Source organism: Papaver somniferum, chromosome 2 (genome assembly GCF_003573695.1).
Source record: "Papaver somniferum cultivar HN1 chromosome 2, ASM357369v1, whole genome shotgun sequence".
In the NCBI taxonomy this organism is placed as follows: Eukaryota; Viridiplantae; Streptophyta; class Magnoliopsida; order Ranunculales; family Papaveraceae; genus Papaver; species Papaver somniferum.
In genome coordinates, this window is record NC_039359.1 from 123,178,819 (window position 1) to 123,200,237 (window position 21,419).

At 39.1% G+C, this 21,419-nt stretch overlaps 1 protein-coding gene and 3 long non-coding RNA genes across 5 annotated transcripts; 3 read left to right on the top strand and 1 right to left on the bottom strand.

Moving 5' to 3' along the window:
• Positions 1 to 6,087: 6,087 nt before the first annotated feature.
• LOC113351873 lies at positions 6,088 to 6,795 on the bottom strand. The gene is made up of 2 exons (XM_026595782.1): positions 6,525 to 6,795; positions 6,088 to 6,437 (listed from the first exon to the last, which is right to left on the bottom strand). The coding sequence occupies exons 1-2, from the start codon at positions 6,793 to 6,795 to the stop codon at positions 6,088 to 6,090; spliced, it is 621 nt and encodes a 206-aa protein (XP_026451567.1).
• Positions 6,796 to 13,025: 6,230 nt separating this feature from the next.
• Positions 13,026 to 17,498, top strand: LOC113349016. The gene is made up of 3 exons (XR_003359883.1): positions 13,026 to 13,957; positions 14,037 to 14,825; positions 17,467 to 17,498. It is a non-coding gene; the product is annotated as an uncharacterized LOC113349016 (long non-coding RNA).
• On the top strand, positions 15,428 to 16,661 carry LOC113349014. 2 transcript variants are annotated; one of them, XR_003359881.1, is made up of 4 exons: positions 15,428 to 15,718; positions 15,862 to 16,015; positions 16,328 to 16,363; positions 16,634 to 16,661. It is a non-coding gene; the product is annotated as an uncharacterized LOC113349014 (long non-coding RNA). The 2 variants fall into 2 exon arrangements; XR_003359880.1 differs by having other exon boundaries at positions 15,428 to 16,015.
• LOC113349015 lies at positions 16,681 to 17,281 on the top strand. Its single transcript, XR_003359882.1, has 2 exons — positions 16,681 to 16,887; positions 17,031 to 17,281. It is a non-coding gene; the product is annotated as an uncharacterized LOC113349015 (long non-coding RNA).
• Positions 17,499 to 21,419: the final 3,921 nt, after the last annotated feature.

A 21,419-nucleotide genomic window follows, 5' to 3' on the forward strand; every position in this document is an offset into this window, starting at 1 on the left:
TCTGGGTTGAAGTATGAGACCGAGGATTGAAAATTGACATTGTAACCGAAAGATCAATCTCCCACTGTGGTCGCCAATTATTTGAGGGTGAAAATGGTTTCTGCTGATTTTGGTAATTTCGGGTGTGTGGGTGAGAAACGAATTTAAACCCTAAACAATGTACTGCAAGGGAGTACTTTAGATTCGAGAGATCAATCTGTACAAGTCCGACCTAAACCAAGAAATGGCCGTTCCAGACTTGCTTCGGTCACAAAGTGAAGGAGAATGGGTTGGTTTGGGGAGGGAAGCAAGGAAAGTGTTGAGACCAGAATAGTTGATTCTGGTATTGTATCAGAAAGTGGGAAGCTAATAGATGGAAAGCTAGCAAATGTTTTATGAGTGTTGTATGTTCCTGACTGAACTTGTTGTTCGGTGGAAATAGGTAAGACCTATTTATACAAGTCGAAGTGAAACGTACTCTGGTCTCATAAAGGAATGGAAAAATGGGTGAGTAAATGGGAGGAGGTGGTAACCGTTAACGCATGGAATTGATGTTCCATAAAAGAGAGCGCTTCACCCTTACTCCATGTATTTACTAACCGCCTCATCCTTATGACACTTCCTTATGACGGGCGTAGTGTACACCGCACGCTGTAAACCGCCAAACCAATATCCAAAGAGGATCCCCCAGTTTGTGATATGTGTTGATGTCTCGAATGTTTTCGTGGAAAACATGTAGCATATTGTTGTCGTCTGGCAAGTCGGGCTTGGGATACTTGCTAGCTTGGTGACCTTCGACGGTCGAGATTTTGCATCTTAAGAGGAAAGGTATCCGTTGATCGTCGCACACTTTCGTTTTTGGTAGCCGCATAGGGAAGGCCAGCATGGTGGCGCAACAAGGTTGGAATGCCATTGGCATGGCATGCCTTGGCGCGGTTTGGCGCGGCCAAACTAGGGTTTTGGGCCAAAGGTTACCATGCGTTGTCTGGTAACCTTGGACGGCTAGGATTTTCTCCTGGGATTGAAGGGCGACCGTTTATTGTCGCACGCCTTCGTTTTGGTAGCCGCATAGGGAAGGCCAACATGGTGGCTCGGCAAGGTTGGCATGCTATTGGCATGGCATGCCTTGGCACGGTTTGGCGTGGCCAAATTAAGGTTTCGGGTCAAACGTTACCATGCATTGTCTGGTAACCTTGGAAGGCTAGGATTTGCTCCTGGGATTGAAGGGCGACCGTTGATTGTCGCACGCCTTCGTTTTGGAATCCGCATAGGGAAGGCCAGCATGGTGGCGCAGCAAGGTTGGTATGGCATGCCTTGGCGCGAATTGGCATGGCCAAACTAGGGTTTTGGGTCAAAGGTTACCATGCGTTGTCTGGTAACCTTGGACTGCTAGGATTTTCTCTTGGGATTGAAGGGAGACCGTTGATTGTCGCATGCCATTGTTTTTGGTAGCCGCATAGGGAAAGCCAGCATGGTGGCGCGGCAAGGTTGGCATGGCATGCCTTGGCGCGGTTTGGCGTGGACAAACTAGGGTTTTGGGTCAAAGGTTACCATGAGTTGTCTGGTAACCTTGGGCGGCTATGATTTGATCCTGGGATTGAAGGGCGACCGTTGATTGTCGCACGCCTTCATTTTGGTAGCCGCATAGGGAAGGCCAGCATGGTGGCGCGGCAAGGTTGGCATCGCATGCCTTGGCGTGGCCAAACTAGGGTTTTGGGTCAAAGTTTAACATTGTTGTCTGGTAACCTTGGACGGCTAGGATTTGCTCCTAAGATGGAAGGGTGGCCGTTGATGGCCACACGCCTTCGTTTTAGAAACCCTAATTAGCGCCATTTATTAGAATCGTTGTAGAATTCTCGTACGGACTCGGATTTTGACGGTCCGCCCCTCAAATCGACCGGAAAAGAATTTCCTATCTCCCTACGAGGGTACATTTAGGTTTTGAACTCATTCGGGAGCTGAAAACAGCCCGAAAGTGAAACTCAGGAAGAATTCAAGAGGGATGTGCGGGTCCGAGGTGGTATAGTTTAGGCGCGGCCAAAAATTAGGGTCTTGGCGTTGGGCCAAAGGTTACCATGCGTTGGATGGAGACCTTGTATGGCTAAGATTTGCATCTAAGGTGGAAGGGTGGCCGTTGATTGCCGCACGCCTTCGTTTTAGCAGCCGTGAAGGGAAGCCCGGCTGGCATGGCATGCCATTGGCGCAGTGGTGCGGCAGGCATGGTTGGCATGCCTTGGCGTGGTAGATGTGGATGGCACAGTTTGAAATTGGCACAGTGGTGCGGCTGGCATGGTTGGCATGCCTTGGCGCGGTAGATGTGGCTGGCACGGTTTGCAATTGGTACAGTGGTGCGGATGGCATGGTTGGCATGCCTTGGCGCGGTAAACGTGGCTGGCATGGTTAGCCATTGGCACAGTGGTGCGGCTGGCATGGTTGGCATGCCTTGGCGCGGTAAACGTAGATGGCATGGTTTGCCATTGGCACAGTAGTGCGGCTGGCATGGTTGGCATGCCTTGGCGCGGAGACGTGGCTGACATGGTTTGCCATTGGCACGGCGGTGCGGATGGCATGGTTGGAATGCCTCGGCGCGGAGACGTGGCTGGCATGGTTTTCCATTGGCACGGTGATGCGGCTGGCATGGCATGCCATTGGCGCAGTGGTGCGGTTGGCATGCCTTGGCGCGGTAGCATGAGAATTTAGGGTTTGGTATAGGTGATGTCAGTTAGTGTTATGGGTTCTACCGTGGAACCTGACCCGTGAAAAAAAAGGTACCCCGGTAATTCTTACGTAAGCTTGCTGATTAATTTAATAAATGCGCTAATGGTCATAGTGACTTCATGTCAGGTGCATAGTATTACGATTTTGACCCTAAGCTAAAAACTACCATCAACACCTGCATCTGCATACCCGATTAATTTTGATTTAGATTCATAAGGGTAAAATAAACCTAAATCAATAGTGCCACTAAGATAACGTAATAAGTGCTTGATCCCATTGTAGTGTCTTCGAGTTGGAGCCGAATTGTATCTAGCTAACATATTAACTGAAAATGCAATATCTGGCCTTGTGCAATTTTCAAGATACATAAGAGCACCAATTTCACTCAGATATGGCACTTCCGGACCAAGAAGTTCTTCACCATCTTCTTTAGGTCTAAATGGGTCTTTATTCACATTAAGTGACCTCACAACCATAGGGGAACTCAGTGGATGTGCCTTGTCCATATTAAATTGTTTTAATATTTTTTCCGTGTAAGTAGATTGATGGACAAACATCCCATTTGATACATGCTCAATTTATAAACCAAGACAATAATTTGTTTTACCAAGATCTTTCATCTCAAATTCCTTCTGCAAGTAGCAGCAGTTTCAGTGAGTTCTTTTAGAGTTCCAACAAGATTTAGATCATCAACGTATATTGCATAATAGCGAACCCATAATTGGATTTCTTAATGAAAACACATGGAAAAATAACATTATTAGTATATCCCTCTTTCAGTAAAACTTAACTAAGGAGATTATACCACATTCTTCCAGATTGCTTTAGTCCATATAGAGCTCTTTGAAGTTTTATTGGGTATACATTACGATCCCTGGACTTGTCTGCTTCAGGCATACGAAATCCCTCGGGAAGTTTCATATAAATGTAACTATCAAGTGACCCATAAAGATAAGCTGTAACTACATCCATAAGACGCATTTCAAGCTTTTCTGAAAGCTACCAAACTAATAAGAAACCGGAATGTGATGGCATCCATCACTGGAGAATAAGTTTCTTGATAATCAATACCTGGTCTTTGTGAAAAACCTTGTGCAACGAGTCGAGATTTATATCTCACAATTTCATTTTTCTCATTACATTTTCGTACGAATACCCATTTGTATCCGACAGCTTTTACATTTTCAGGAGTTACAAAAACAGGACCAAGGACTCCACGTTTTACTAATGAGTTGTATTCTGCTTGGATTGCAACCTCCCATTTAGGCCAATCTTTTGTATGACTTCTTCGATAGATTGTGGTTCAGGATCATCAATATTTTCAATGACATCCAAAGGAACTGTAAAAGCAAATTTACTATCAGGAATAATTGTATTCATATCCGAGTTTTGTCTTGTACCAACATAGTTTATAGAGATCTCATTATTTTGAGGTACATGTGCCTCTTCAGGTGCAACTTGTGTATCAGTATTTGATTGATCAATCAATGTTTCAGAGAGAATAATTTTTTTCGGAATGCCAACTACTGATCTCTTTTTCCGCGGAACTAAATCCTTTGCACCAAGAGGTCTTCCACGCTTTAAGCGTATCGTGTAATGATTATCATGATGTCCTTATGGGATACTTACTCTCGCAGGAGTATTTGCAGCAGGTATATGTGATTTTTTTACCTTACATGTATCAGTAAATGCATTAGGCATTTGGTTTGCAATGTTTTGCAAATGTATGATTCTTTGAACCTCAAGTTCACATTGTTTTGTACGAGGATCAAAGTGGGATAATGATGGTGTATTCCATGAAATTTCACGACGATCCTCAAGTTTTGGCTTATCTCCCCCTAACGACGGGAAATTTGATTCATCAAATTGGCAATCAACAAATCTTGCTTTAAAAACATCTCCTGTTTGAGGTTCTAAATATCGAATGATAGATGGAGAGTCATAGCCAACATATATGCCGAGTCTGCGTTGAGGACCCATTCTCGCTCTCTATGGTGGAGCAATGGGGAACATACACAGCACAACCAAAAGTTCGAAGATGATGCCCATATACGAGTTGTAAAAGTGAGTATTTTTGATAGCTGGTTGGTCTTATACGGACCAGTGCTGCAGCATGTAATATTGCATGACCCCATGAGGAAAATGGCAAGTTAGACCTTAAGATTAATGGTCGGGCAATCAATTGTAAGCGCTTAATAAATGATTTCGCTAAGCCATTTTGAGTGTGCATGTGAGCTATGGAGTGTTCGACATCAATGCCAATTGACATGCAATAATCATTAAATACTTTAGAGGTAAATTCACCAGCATTAATTATCAAGGCGAATAGTTTTAATAGGAAAATATGGAAATTGAGCTCGTAGCTTAATAATTTGTGCAAGAAGTCTTGCAAATGCAACAGTACGAGTCGAAAGTAAGCAAACATGTGACCATCGTGTTGAAGCATCAATAAGAACCATAAAATAACGAAATGGTCCACATAAAGGGTGAATTGGTCCACATATATCACCTTGAATTCGTTGCAGAAAATTAGGTGATTCGATGCCAACTTTCATCAATGATGGCCTAATAATCAATTTTCCTTGATAACAAGCGATGCATGGACAATCATTAAATGATAAGACTTTAAGTCTATTTAGAGGATGTCCATATGAGTTTTCAATAACTCGACGCATCATAGTTGATCCCGGATGACCAAACGGTCATGCCAAAGTTTAAAAACACCGGGATAGAAGTCTTAGAATGACTCACAAGATGTGATTCAATTAGGAAAATGTGATATAATCCAGAAGATAGAGATGGAAGCTTTTCTAGGACTTTTTTCTTACCCGAGACAATGGCAGTAATGCATAGATACTCTTTGTTAGCTTCGTTTGTTGTCTCAATATGATACCCATTAAGACGAATGTCTTTAAAACTCAACAAGTTGCGTTTAGACCTTGTTGAAAATAAGGCATCTTGGACATGTATTTTTGTACCATTAGGGAGCATTATCGATGCTTTTCCATGCCCCTCAACAAGATTAGAAGTCCCTGAAATTGTAATAACATTGGCCGTAGCTAATGTTAAATGGGAGAAAAACCTTTTGTTACGAAAAATTGTGTGCGTTGTTGCACTGTCAACAAGACATATATCTTCGTCACTTGTTTTCGGATTTCCATTAGAAATATCCATATCCCTTTAGAAAAATAAAGACAATAATATAAGTTATGGAGAATAAATACTAAGAAAATAATTTCATTACTAAAGAGAATTTCAATAACTAATACATTAAAATCAACTTCTTAAAAGAAAAAAAAATCTCTAAGAAATATGACAAAACATTGTCACTTATTCAAACCAAATTGCTACTCAATCTACTAAAAAGAACTGATCATATATCAAATAAAATCAGACATCCTTAAGGAAGGAATCCATGTCTTCAATCTCATTTCCATCATTCTTGAAGTCAGAAATATCAAGATGGGCAATATCCATTGGTATGTCATATTGGGCAAAATTGGTTTCAGCCTTCTTTTCCTTTCCTTTAATAGACGCCTGATAAAGGTCAATAAGGTGCCTTGCAGTACGACAAACATTTGCCCAGTGCCCTGGTGAACCACAACGGTGACAAACACTTTCATGGTGCTTTGAATGACTTTGCGATATTTTGCCTTTGTGTTTTGGAAACACGTTCTTCTTCCCCTTCTGATAATGGGAATTATTACCAGCCTTCTTCTTGAAGTTGGGATTTTTAGGACCTAACGAACGTCCATGTTATTTCCCACGGCTTTCAGCAACATTGATGCGACTTTATGTAGCATTTATCTCTGGAGAAACTATTGAACCTGCTGGGTGACTTTGATGGTTCTTGAGTAATAACTCATTATTCTGCTCAGCTACTATAAGGCAAGAGATAAGCTCTGAATATTTCTTAAACTTCCTTTCACGATATTGTTGTCGAAGCAAAATGTTTGAAGCATGAAAGGTGGAGTAAGTCTTCTCCAAAAGATCAGCATCAGTAACTGTTTCACCGCATAGTTTTAAACGAGAGACAATTTGAAAAAGTGCTGAATTGTATGCACTTACACTCTTGAAGTCTTGGAGGCGCAGATGCATTCACTCATACCTTGCACGAAGTAAAATCACTGTCTTCTGATGATCAAAACGATCTTTCAGCTCTTTCCACAAAGTGTACGGGTCTTTCACCGTAAGATATTTGGACTTCAAAGCCTCGTCAAGGTGATGACGGAGAAAAATTAAGGCTTTGTTGCGATCCTCAGGGGATTCTTTGTTGTTCTGAACAATAGTGTTTCCCAAAGTCTTGGCACTAAGGTGCACTTCTGCATCCAAAATCTATGACAAATAGTTCTTTCCAGTAATGTCAAGGACCATGAAGTCCAGGTTAGAGAGTTTGGATATTGTCTGAGTATAAAAAGCGCTCATGACTAATTACCATAGCTTGCTCCTTGCGGGGAACTGTAGTTTAACCCGTAGCTTGCTCCTTGCGGGAATGTTAAGTGACCAGCGTGTGTGCAGCGAGTTTAACCTCCCCAGTTTTTACCCACAAAAAGCGTTCATGACTAATTACCATTATCAACGGAATTTTCTTAAAAATATTATTATTAAAATATAACCATGGTCTCTTTGGAGACTTTTTCCGGCGATTGAAAACCGGGTTTGATCATCAGAAGCACCATGTTTGATCCCTTTTCTTCTTTTTTTTACTCCCTCCGTCCCACTCCTAAGTGACCTATTTGATTTTGGATTTTGTCCCAATGATAAGTGACCTATATCATTAAACAATGAGATATTCCGGAATTATCCTTTTAGTTAATTATAAAGAATATACGAAATATGCATAATTTGATAGGCATGTTTATATTCGTTACGTAGGTGTTTTAAAATGCTTTTCAATGGTATGAAGTTTGCGAACATCCGTGGAGTATTTTGAGAGGTAAACCATTTCTAAATTTCGATAGTTATTATTCACAAGGGTATAATTGTAAAAAATGCTTAAAAGTAATATTTTACTTGCTTGCCTTAAAAATTGTGCAAATTTCAAATAGGTCACTTAGGAGTGGGACGGAGGGAGTAGCATTTTTTGGATTTATTTTTCAAGGCGCTTTCCTTTTCTACTTGTTTCTTTTACGATTTGGTTTCTGGTATGGTCTAGGGTTTTAGTTCTTCCCTTTTTTCCCTTCACTTTAGGGTTTTTCTTCCGCTCTTTTTTTTTGCTGCCATGCCTAGAGCTTCTCGACCCTCTCGTACATCTGCAACTCCTTCTGCTAAGGCGTTCGATTCTTCCACTGTTGCAAGCACATCAGGGGATGGCTTTTATCACTGCCTCTTCAAGTCCTTCCACCGTTGTGGCGATGGAGTGAATGGCAGAGGTTATGTTAAAGGATCCTTTGTGAAGCACGAACTGGACAGGCATTTTTCATCCGAAGATAGCAAATTTTTTTGCAGAGAACTGATCTCCAAAGACCTTAATGTTTATCTTGCATGGGATAAAGTTTTAAATAGTCTTCGAATGTGGATGTGCTATAGGTTTATGCAGCTGCACGCCTGGAAGTTGCCGTGCAAAGGCAAGGAGGGGACTGTACATGGGGAGGTGATTTCAGGTCCTCTCAATGATGTTATTGTCGCTTATTTTCTCATCCATGGCTGTGATAGACCTGCTGAAGGTGTAGGTTCATCAACTGAGGTTACTGAACCTTTGGTTTCACCAGACCCTGTGGTAATTGGCGCTCAGCATGACAGTTGTGAGGTTGATGTTCTTTCCACGGATTTACTTAATGCAGTTTTTCAGAGGCAAGTTACTATTGTCACTTCCATCCCCCACAAGTGCAGAATTGCGTTTTCAAGGGAACTTAAGTCCTGTCTTGACAGAATCATTGCTTGTACAGGTAATATCCATATGTGGTTGCAGTTGTTGCTCCGTCCACGAAGATCTGCCGAGGAAAAATCTGGCAATAAGAAGAGAATACAGGTTGCTTCCATCAACCATGCGCTGACAGTCTGGAGGGAGCCTGGTGGCTGCTATGCCCTGGTTAACAAACTGCTTGAACAGCCAGTTCACTGTGGTTCTAAGAAGACGGATTTGAAATCTGAATTGAAAAAACAAGGCGCTGCCAATTTTATGGCTTGTCGGAGGAAGTTAGAGTGTGGTCATTTTGCGGCTACCATTTGCGTGCTCTCCTCTTCTGGTGTGGCTCCTTGCAGCGAGCAAACCTATCTAGACTTGCTAGATAAACACCCACCGGCTCCTCCACCCACCATTCCAACTGATGTTGTCCCGTCTGAGCCAGTCACGGTGGATTCGCGTGCTGTTTTGGGAGCTATAAAAATTTCCCCAAGGGTACGTCTTGTGGTCGCGATGGTCTTCGTGCTCAACATTTGGTTGATGTTATGAGTGGTGTTGCTGCTGCAGTGGTAGATAATTTGCTCGCTTCAATTACTGGGGTTGTTAACCTTTGGTTAGCTGGTAGATGCCCTGGAATCTTAGGCGATAATTTGCGCCCTTAACTCCTTTGCTTAAACCTGGGGGGAGGGGGGGTATTCGGCCTATTGCAGTGGGTACGTTGTGGCGCAGATTGGTCTCAAAATTCGCTGCTTTCTCAGTTGGAAAGGAAATGGCTTCTTACTTAGGCGACTACCAATTTGGTGTTGGTGTGCCTGCTGGAGGGGAAGGGATTCTTCATGCTGTTAACTGCTTATTCGAGATGAAAGGGAAATCAGATAAAATGTCAATGCTGCTTATTGACTTTTCTAATGCCTTTAACATGGTGAGCAGAACTCAGCTTATCAAGGAAGTTCGCCTTCATTGTCCAAGTATTTCTCGTTGGGTAGAATTTTGTTACTTGCGTCCTTCTAAGCTCTATTATGATCAATATATTATGTCGTCTGCACTTAGAGTTCAACAAGGGGACCCCCTTGGTCCTTTGTTGTTTGCACTGACACTTCACCCTCTAGTGAAGTCCATTGCTCCTCGATGCACACTTGATTTGACGCTTGGTACCTTGATGATGACACTATTATTGGTGACACTTTAGAGGTAGCAAAGGCTTTGAACATCATAGAAACTGAAGGTCCAAGTAGGGGGCTGCATCTTAATGTAAAGAAGATAGAAGTTTTCTGGCCTTCTTTTGATCACAGAAGCACGACCGATGGTGTTTTCCCTCCTGATATTGGTAGACCCTGCAAGGGGGTTCAACTTTTGGGTAGTCCGATGAGTTTGGACTTTATTAGTGAGATGGTGTTGGCCAGTGTGAATAAGACGATTCAACTGATGGCGGCGATCAAAAAACTTAAGGACCCACAGAGTGAGATGTTGTTACTTCGTAATTGCACTGGTGTATCTCGATTATATTTTGCAATGCGTACTACCAACCCAGCTGCCTTGCAACCAGCCACGAATCTCTTTGATGAACATTTACTTAATTATTTACGATTACTCATCACTGGAGATGGTCCTGGTTTTGGTCCTATGCAACAGAGACTAGTCACCTTACCCATCAAGGAGGGTGGCCTTGGAATTTACACCATGGATGACACTAGTGTTTACTGTTACCTTGCTTCTCAGAGTCAGACTGCTTCAGTGCAGAAGATTATTCATGGTAACTTATTCTCAGCAAACAAAGGTTCTGCCTTTCAATTGGCTCTTCAGAACTTTATCCAGGTATGTGGATTACCTTCTTCTTATTGTGTCGATGATACTGGGACCCCTTCCATGCATTCCCTAGAAGTCACTTATTTTGATGCAGTCAAGAAGCGAATCCCAGAGAAATTTTACATTCTGCAAGAGACTCCATTTTATGGCAGTGCAACCGTGTTAAGCATGCTCAGTATTATTTATCAGCGGTACCTATCAGTGGGTTCAATCAATGTATTGGACCTAGAAAGTTCCGGGCTGTGCTTTGTTATAGACTTGATATCCCTTTTTTTTTTATTCAGAATGGCCTATGCTCAAGTTGCAACCGATCTATGGATATCTTCGGAGACCATGCGCTTCACTATGCTAAAGATGTTGGGAGCAAGTTTCGTCATGATTCTGTTCATGACGTTGTTTTTGACATTTGTTACAAGGATAATGTACCTGCACGTAAGGAAGTATCTCTTGGTATGCAGTCAGAGGATGGCAAAGACTTGAGGCCTGCGGATATTCTTGTTCTCAATTGGGAAAATGGTCAGGATGTTTGTATGGATGTCACTGGTGTTTCTCCCTTCACTGGCGATGGGGTTCGTTCCTTTGTTCCAGGTAAGGCTATCTCTAATGCAGTTTCACGAAAGCGCACTAAATACTTGGACAAATGCACTGCTTTGGGATTTGGTTTGGGTGTTTTGGCTTTCTCTACTTTAGGGGAGCTCGGCGAGGACACTTTGTGTTTCTTCAAGCGTCTGAAGAATTGCTTGGTTAATAATGATGCTAGTAGTGGTTTTGGTAGTTTCATTTTTCATAGATTAGGAGTTGCTATTCAGAGAGGGGTTGGAGCTCAGCTTGTTGCTAGGCTACCAACCAAGAGCTGTGTTTGATTTATTGTATTCAATATAAACAATTATTATCAAAAAATAAATATTAAACATGGCACAATAAATAATAAAATTACTGGTTAGACGGCATATCCAGACATGACCAATAAATTTGTGAATCACATATATAAGAAAGAAATAATAATAATAATTATTATTATTATTATTATTGGTTAGACGCCATAGCCAGACATGACCAATATGAAAAAAATAAAGGAATAACTATTGGTTAGACGGCATAGCCAGACATGACCGGTAATTAATATACATACAAACAAACACTTCATGCGCTATAACAGATAATAATACAATGTCCGTGAAAGTAAGTGCATATTAACTTCAGTGATAAAAACTAATAAAAATTTGCAGATGGCAGAGATGGGTACCGTGACGGACTGGAACATAGACGTTACTGTTATACATACAGAACATTAGGTGTCCGACATATTTCAGTAAGGCGTCATAAAGAAAAAACTTTTCAATGCTAACTACATAATAATAATAATAATAATAATAATAACAATAATAATAATAATAATATCTTTCTTTCTCTCAAAATAAAATAAAATAATAATAATAATAATATATTATAAAGTTTTCACTTCGAATCTACAAAGATTCAAAAAGAGGTTTGACAACTGTTAATCAACCCAACCACATTCAGTTGTGAAAGAATTAGGTATACAGTTGTCAAGAAAAGAATAAATGTATATGAATACGTGTCCACATGCAGTACAGTACGTAGGGAAAATAAAAGAATACTTAGATTGTGCATAAGATTCTTTTTATTAAAGAAAAACCCATCATTAGTGCATCGATACTTCTGGGTATAGTCTTTTTGTGTCGTCCGAAAATAAGCATATGTTCTCTTTATTAGATCACCGATTTGATTACAATAACCAAACCAGTAAAACTTCAGAGATTCTTTTGTGTAGAAAAAAAGTATAAAAGAAAACTAGTAAAAATAAAACTAGAGTTCAAGAAAATAAAAAAAATTACCGATAAGCTAGTAGAGCTTCGTGTCTGATTACGTAGTGTGAAAAATAGAAAAATATAGAGAAAAGAAAAATTCTTATTAATGTGTGTAACAAAAAGGGAGAGTACAATCTCTATTTATATAGACTAGACACAAGGGTATCCCAGTTTACCTTATTAACATAAATAAACGTTTATAACACTAATAATATTTTCGTTTTGTTAACTCACTCTAAATCTACATCTGCAACATGAACGAGATAAAGTTGAAAATAGCAGCTGTCCAAATTCTCTACAAGTAAGTACTAAACATTGGATCTATTGAGATTACACCTCGATAGTAATTTTAGAAGAATCTTTATATATGTTCCTTTTTATTTTTAAGCTAATGATTCAAAGAGTTTGATCGGTTTTTACCCGATTATCGCTGTCCAAACAAAATCTTTGGTCATACAAATGTAGCTTTCCTTTTCGTACCTTCTGTTTTCTGTTTACGCTTAACCAAATTTGAATAACAAAATTTAATGGCAGTGTCACTCCACTCAAAGATTCTTTCATTTTCATTATTGGGCCGACCGAGCGAAGCAAGGGAGACCATATATGACCACTTTTTTTTGTCAAATTTAAATGATCAATTACCACAAAAGATCTAGAATGGTCCATGCTGAAAAACCAAGAATACCCTTGCTGTGGCTGGATTTTTTATCAAAATGACCTAAAGGTCGCGTGTTCGAATATCGGGCACCTCAAAGATTTTAGTTTTTTTTTTTTCGTTTGTCTTCCTTCAAGTTCATTCGAAACTGCTTCGTCTTATTTATTCTTCAGTCCACCGTCACCATCTGCACCACTATCACCATCGTCATCCACAATTAGTATTGAGGAACAGAGTGAACTAATTTGTTCAATTTCAGTGTGTTCCGTCGATTTTTCTTTCCTCTCTCCATTCTCGATCTTTCTCCTTCCATCGAACTCTTCTTTCTTGGAGAATGTATCATTTTCATCAAGTAACAGTACTGATACCAGGCCAACCAACACAAATTTAAACTGAAATAGCAACCGATTCTCCATTTTCAGCGATGAATCAGTGAATTAGGGTTTTCAAAATTAATTAGAAATTCAATTAGGGATTGGATATTGAGAAATTAAAGGATGGGTTTGCATAATTTGAAGACCTGAATTGAGATTTGAACTCGAGCAAGGAAAAAGAGGATTTAGGGTTGTATTTTAAGGTTTCTGAGAATCAGTGATGGCGATGAAGAATTTATTAGGTGTTGGTTGAATTGAAATGGGAAACTGTTGATGGTCTTGAGATGGGTAGCTGATTTGAATCAAAGTGAATGAGCTATTGATATCAGTTGCTTGAGTGGAACTAATTTGAGGTAATGGTTTTTCTTGGTTAACTGAGTAAAGTTATATATATTCAGTTCTGAGTTTACGTGAATTGCTAATGAAGTTGTAATTGTAGTTAAGTTTGTGAATTCAAGGGATTGGTACATATTTGAGATGAAACAGGAATTTAGTTTTGAGTTTTGGAATTGATAATGAATTGCCTTTGCATCAACACTTGAGAGTAAGGGCTTGATAGTATTTGTTAGCTGCACTGAAATGGAAATGAGTTGCAGGGGGTGTTTACAAGATATCAATATTATGTAATTGCAACAATGTAAAATTAAGACTAAGAGAGTGATACAGAGACTGTAATGGAGATACAAGTTGATATGATATTGACACATGAGCTGGTTCTTCAGGTGTTGGTTTTGTTTGTAAGATGATGGTAGCACCTTAATCTACTATTCGGATTTCAGAGGTTGAAAATTGTTAATAAACTAACCACTTACTTCGTCTCCCTGCAGGTCAGCAGCCCAATATTCTTGAGCAGCCGTCAATGCTTTCCTAAGGGGCAATCATTACTCTGCCCAAGAACTCTCGTGGAAGGCACATCCAGAGTGGATGACTGCTGAAAGTCTGAATTTTAAGGCAGCCCAAGAAATTTGAAGTATAAGGAATCACAAAAATGATGTATGGAAGCTAGACCTGCATGGTTTGCATGCATCTGAAGCTGTTGACACCTTGAAAGAGCGTCTTTGGAGGATTGCGACTCAGTTCCCACTTACTGTGCATCCCAATAAAGATGTCAAACCAATTGATTCCAGTTGTTGCCTTAGCGTGGCCGGACAAAAAGAAAAAGAAGAGGGAATGCCATCACAGCTGAGAGTCGGAGACCAGGGGTTTACAAGTTATAATAGATTTTCTTTATTAGGGGAATATTCGAGTAAAACATCACATAGATGAGATAGAACAGGGATCCCATTTTTCACTATGTTATGGCAATATTTACCCAGTAGATATTGGAAAAATAATCACACATTTTATGAATGAACATCCAATCGCTACCCACTTGAGTGGAGTGTCACGTTTATGAAGATCTCTCTTTCTATACTGATGTGAGATTTTTGCCTTGCGTTCATTAATTATATTGATGCATCTTGTCTATTTAGTTCTGGATTGTGACTGCGTTTTCTTAATGCAGATGTTGTTTTTCCTTAATTGGTGCTGATGATCTTTTCCAATTGCAAATGGTTGTTGTATTAGAACCATTATCAACTTAATACAATTTTGGTGTTGTCTAATAATGGCATCAGGTTAGAGCTGGCAAACAAGCCGAAATCCGCGGGTTAATCCGTGCCCGGACCGTGAAAACCCGAATCCGGACTGGCTGGTTTCTAAACAAGCCGGGTTAGGGTTGGAGAAATGGTGACCCGTCGAGAAACGGGTTAACCCGGCCCGGACCGTGAAACCACGGTTTAACCCGTGAACCCGCACTTCATACGTGTCGCCTCTCCTTCACTGGATTAATCGACCGAGAGGATAAACTCTCATTTATATTTTCTTCTTCTTCTCGTTTCTTTCTTCTTCTCTTCTTTCTGTTTTTCACCTCTGGTGAATTCTTGTGAGGGCTCTGAGGTGGTGAGGTTGGGATAATTAGACAAGAGTCATGGGTTGTTGCTGGAGGTGGTGTTGTTCTTGGCTGAACAAGGAGAGAAGAGGAAATATTAAATCAGTGAAGATATGAATTAGAGTTTATAGAGTTGGATGATGTTATGAAGATTTAGAAGATAAATTATGAAGTTATTGTTGTTGAAGATTCATGAGTAGTTTTTTAATTTAAGCCTTGAAGTTGATTCAGTGACGAATCATTGAAGAATCAATAGTTAGGGTTTTCTGTAATTGATCAAGAATTCAATTAAAGGTGAATAAGAAGAAGTTAGAAGATGAGTTTGTTTTTGATTGGTATTTGATGTAAATGGTGGAGTTATCCTGAAAAATTGATTAAGAAATTGCAGATTTAGGGTTCCTCATGTTCTTCCCCAATTTATAAATTAGAGTTTCTGAGGGTTGCTGATTATGAGACTCAGATCGAGACAGAAGAAGGGTAGAGTTGGTTTTGGTAGATGGTGGTGATCTTGAGATGAATTCTGAGTCAGGTCAGAGTAAGAAGAATCTAATTCAATTGCTTGAGTTGGATTGGTTTGAGGTAATTATTCTTCTCAATCGAATTAGTAAAGTTATTTATGTATGTTGTCGAGACTATGTGGTTGTTGATGAACCAGGATTTGAGATTAGTATTTAAGATATTGTATATATGTTGAACTGATACTTGGATGTGCATGTTGTTAGGTTGAACTGCAGTTATTAGCGCAGAACTGAAGTGAGTTAGTATTAGTAATATGCCTGGTGTGATCGACCATTAACAGAAGTAAATGTAAGACAATATGGATTGGTGGTGGCCAGACAAAGAAATTGATGCTCTTGTTTATCCTCAAGGAAGACGGTAAACCCTCAAATCCAAATTATGTTTGCTTATCTGATTTCTCTTTCTGAAAACATAGTGAATTAGCCACTGATTCTGCAATCTTTGATTATTGATCATCTTAGCATCTAAGCACGAGAAGAGGCTGAAAAGGTACGAGTTTGATGAACTTTATTGACATCATTAGTTTACGAAGAATTATAAATAAAAGACGTAACTAGAAAATTCCTCACAATTTTATGAGATGGTTAATTGGCATTCTTCATTTGTTTGGTTTATTAATAGTTTCGTATGCATTGAGATTGAGTTGAAATTCTTTACATACTTCTGCAGGCCAAAGAAGGTGATGGATCCACAACACTTTCAATGGTCAGTAGATCATCCTTCCCGTTTGCATTCCTTTTTTATTTAATTTTTTCCGCCTTAATTATGACCTACGACAAATTGCAAAAATATGAGTTACTGGTGTGATCGAATTATTAGTAGTATTGTTGAATGAGGTATGCCTTTGTTTGTTGATAATTCTAATTGAAGTATATATGGTCATGTGGATGTAATTGCAGTTGTTGATGATAATTCTAATTGAAGTATATATTCTAATTGAAATTGATTTTCATCTCTGTTTTTATTTCTTTAAAGAGTGGAAGATGATTTGGTTAAATGGGATTGTTATTGTTTGGAAAAAGGAGAGAAATAGAGAGCTATTGATGGCAGTAAGAGTTGGTGACTAAAATGGCAAGGTTCGTGCTTGGAGGGTGGTTGAAAAATTGTCTCAACAAAATCCCTTGTGATTTGAAGGAGCTAATGCACAGATTCTTCTGCAACATTTTTGTAGTATGTTTTAACTGGCAGTACTCAGTTCTAGCCATCACGGGGGTTGAACATCTAAAATGGTATTGCACTCTGAATTTTATTATCTAGTTTTGTAACTAAATGGTGTCATTTCTTGTAAAGTTATCTACTAATTCTAAAAGGGGTTGGTGACTGATTCTTTTATGTTTCCCGACTAACTAATTTTTTTTATTTTGTATATAAGTTGGCTCAACTGAGGGAAGAGTTGGTGTCCATCATTTGGATTTGGATGATTCTCAGCAAGAGAAAAACTTCACCTTCAAATGGATAGAATTCTTGCTGCGATTGAAGCAACGATGGGTTGAGCTGAAAATGGACTGATTAGATGTATGTTAGGTGTTATAGGGAAGGATTTGGAAGGATTTGTGTTTGCTTATTGTAATACTTGTGTTTGATCTTTGTAATTTGTCCTAAATTAACTTAATTAAAATTTGATTTGATTTTTAATCTAACAAGCCGGGTAACCCGTGAACCCGCAATCTTTACCCGTTACGGGCACGGGTTGAAGAAATGACTACCCGTGAAGAATATCAACCCGCGGGTTTTGGCACGTATTAACCCGAACCCGTGTAACCCGTAACAAGCCAGCCCCGCCCGCCCGTTTGCCAGCTCTACATCAGGTGGTATTGATTGTTAAATGTCAGGGGAAATTGATTTTGTTGTAGGTGAACAGGGAAGAATGGATCGCTTGCAGGTGGCTGTAGCTGCTGGCTGAGATGCAACAACGAGTGCATTTGTGTTGAAGTTGTTAACGTTTGCAGCCTTGAATATTGTTGGAATCAACTCCATGAACTAATGATTGCATGCACTAGACAGTAGTATGTCGGTGGTCACATGGATCGATTTTAGCTGGTGGATGTTTGGGTCCATCTGTGGCTAGAGATGCTTATGAGACACCAACAAGAAATGGAGATATGTGCTGGCTGGATTTTTAAGAGATTGCAGGCAACGTTGGTTGTTGTTTGAATCGGCTAGTTAACATGAATGAAGGTGTTTCAGTCTGTAGTAATTGGTGGGTGACTTATACGTAGGTGTACATTGGTGATGAAATTTAGTTCTGCGGCCAGGGATGGATATAAGATGGTATGGTCGGATCTTGGGAGGATTTGCCGGAGTTTGTACATCCCCTGATGACGAGATTTAGAAGGTTCAAGTCAAAGAAACTGTTTGCAATCGGTGGCCAAGACAGTAAGAGATAAAAAGTGTTATTGGAATTGAATTTGGTTGCAGTTGTATCGTAGTCTGGATGGTGTCGTTTCGTCAAGTTCTTCGGTCGGCCCTCCCACCGTGTCAACGGTTGTACTAGTAATTAGTATCAGATAGTTCAGACTCGTAGTTAATCAACATTTCTCAACATTGGAACTCTATGAAATCATGGCTTACACCCATTACTTATGCAGACTCATTAAAAGTCCATTAATAATATTATCTTTACACTTGCTGCTTCTTGAAGGTCTCATCATCAACATGATGATAAATCAGCAATCGTACGGAGATTTTAGCCGATACTCCCGTATATAAGATTCAAGCCGGTCAAATATCTTCCTAATTGCTTAATCTGTTTTGTTAATGATGAGAAGGAGAATTTCTTTTCAATTTCAAGGAACTGATTGGACTGGTTCCCCATTCATCTATTTTTCAAACTAAAAGAATTTATAAAACGAAACTAGCAGAGAACTAGGGTTAAATATGACCCAGTAATAAAAGGAGGAACGTGCATCCTTGGTTTAGTGGGGTTGCATATAGATGCATTCGAGTTCTTTGTACATGCAGTTTTTAAAGAAACAAAAATTAAGGATTCAAACAATTATAACAAATTAAGTATTCCAACAGAAGGTTTAATTTCTTTCTTATCACTTCCTTGTCGGATTTCACCGTTCGCTCTCACTTGAGTGGTTTGTAGTACTAAAGTTACAAATTCTCTTACATGCTCGCTAATTTAATGAAAAAGACACGACAATTTAATCTTTCAATATCTCGCATTCTGGGGTACCTGGTTTATGCGGCGAAAATTTAAAAAATGTTGGGTCAGAAAATTTGTCATTGACACGTCTTCAGAGAGGACCTAGTGCTTAATAAATACATAAGCTCCACAAATCGCCAAATCTTCTCTTTGAGCATACTAACGACTCTTAGATGCTCGGCCAACTCTTGGGAGCCATTTACCGTAACTAAAATGAGATTAACAGAAATTAAAGAAGTTTATTGGAAGTTATGAACGGAGAAAGTGTGATTTTGAATTCTTTCATGCTCGGCCAAGTCTAAACCGATAAAGCCAAAGTTTGATACGCTGGATTTAATCTCGGTCGCGATGGGAGAGAGGGTTTGCACGATTTATTTGTTAGTTTAAGCCCTCATTGTGCTGCCAATTTGACTAACACGCGTATTTGTTGACCATTTAGAAGTTTGTCGTCAAACCTGGAGATGGGTGCCCGTAGGAATTAGGGCGGTGGATACAAGAAAAAGAAAGTTAGCGCGGTGGCCGTGTGTGTATATATATATACTAGGGTATCACCCAGGCCTTCGGTCTGGGCTCAACCTCTCGTGCGCCTTCGGCGCGTGGGACTTTAAGATTTGGCCGTGCTTTAGCACCTCAGAATTCTTTTGGCTCGCAGAGCAGAAATCATTTTATCTCGTGGATTATTTTCTAGATAATGTGCATCCGTGTGATACATTCGGTAAAAATAGTTATAGAGTTACCATCCTTGTATTATTTCCTTCCAGAAAAAGACGTCTTTTCATTACAAATACCACGACCTTCAATTTGGTATAAATAGTTATAAAGCCTATGCATACAACATCTATTATGCATATTCTAGCTTTGTTGTTCCCTCATCTCCATTGCATCAACGTATACAACAACTTATGCTCCACATTAGCCTTCATAGAATACATATTTGCTTTGCTCTTCCCCGTCTTCACTGTATGGTCATATATTAGTGTTGCTTTCGTAAGTTCAGTACTTCCAAAAACAACTTTACTATATCCCTCACTTTCTGGCTTATCATATTAAATCAACGAAACGATTCATATATAGGTTACCTTTACGAAATTTAAGTTCACGACATCAGCTTTTGATTCAACAGTAATACTAAAAATCACTAAAACAATGGCTAAACACAAATTAAATAATCTCGTATAATTATTGCGACATCTTTATGGATGAGATTAATGGGGCGGTATATAACGATAAGGATTTCATTGCGGCAGGTAGAGTACTGAAAAGCATTTCGTGATTTCATTGTGGTAGAGTACTGATAAGCATTTCATGATTTGACCGCGCTTCCTTGATATCCAAATCCTTTCGGCTCGTGGGTACTTGACAACTTCAATTGGTTTTGGGGTACTTCAGTAACGATATTTAATAAAGCTAATTTCGTTCCATTAAAAAGGAATTAAAAAATTGCTAAATTAAAATTTGTGATTCCAAAAAAAAGTATACAACAGCAAAAACAAATTAACTCCATGACGTGATCTTCTGCTATGTGTGAAGAGTCAAAACTAAATGTCTTCACACCGTGAGCTTTTAAATTTTTGGTGCATGGGAAATGCTGGGTTGTAGACCTTCAATCTTTGTCACCTGGTAAGAACATTTCCAAGTGTTCCATCCCTCCCACATAGCTTATACCGCGATTACCAAGTGCACTACTATCAACAATTAAAATAATGTGAAACAAGAACGGGAAATTAATTTATACACGCACGCGGAAAAGAAGATTGAAGTGAATCTGTCATTCATGGAATCTATCTAAGTCTCCAAATAAATTTTTTGCAACAACCAAAATTATGAATTAGTTCCTTCATTTTGAATCTTTGATAAAACACCAAAAAAAATTTTTTTAGAGTAAATCGACGCTATCTTCTTTGCTTTTCATTTTCATAACTATCCATAAAACCACGGCTCTTGCAATCTTTGTCACTTCCTCCATTGTTGTCTACAATCTACATGCACAAAAATGATTACTTGAAGATGGCCTTAAACCAACTACTTATTCACGTATGCACCGCTAACATACTCTATGCCTTGCAAACTCTATGGTTAAAACATTTAACAAAATTATGAATTATAAAATAAAAAGACAAAATAATAATAATAATAATAATAATAATTAAGATTTCAAATTGGGAATAACAATATACTCCACACCGAAACGGATATAGGCTTACCTTTGTTGGCCGGACCCTTCCATTAGCACGCTTTTTGTTTGTTGCAAAAGTTTCACATTCCAAAAATTAAATGTAGTTGTGTTTAATAAAATTGATTAAAGAATTGATATAATTGATTTTACAGTGGAACCTGCAATAGGGAAACTTAGGGTCAGAGATTAAAAATGAAAGATTAAAGTAACCCAAAATTAAGCCATGAAGGTAAGAAGTATAAGGAAAGTATACGGAAAATGATTTAGAGGAGAATGTAGAAAAGTAGGGATATTGAATGTAGAAAAGTAAGGATTGATGTATTACTATGAAACATAATGACGAATTGAAAATTAAACACAGTTGAACTAAAAACTAAACACAGTTGAACACAATGATGTGATATGCCTTTCTAGTATTAACACAGTGAACTGGA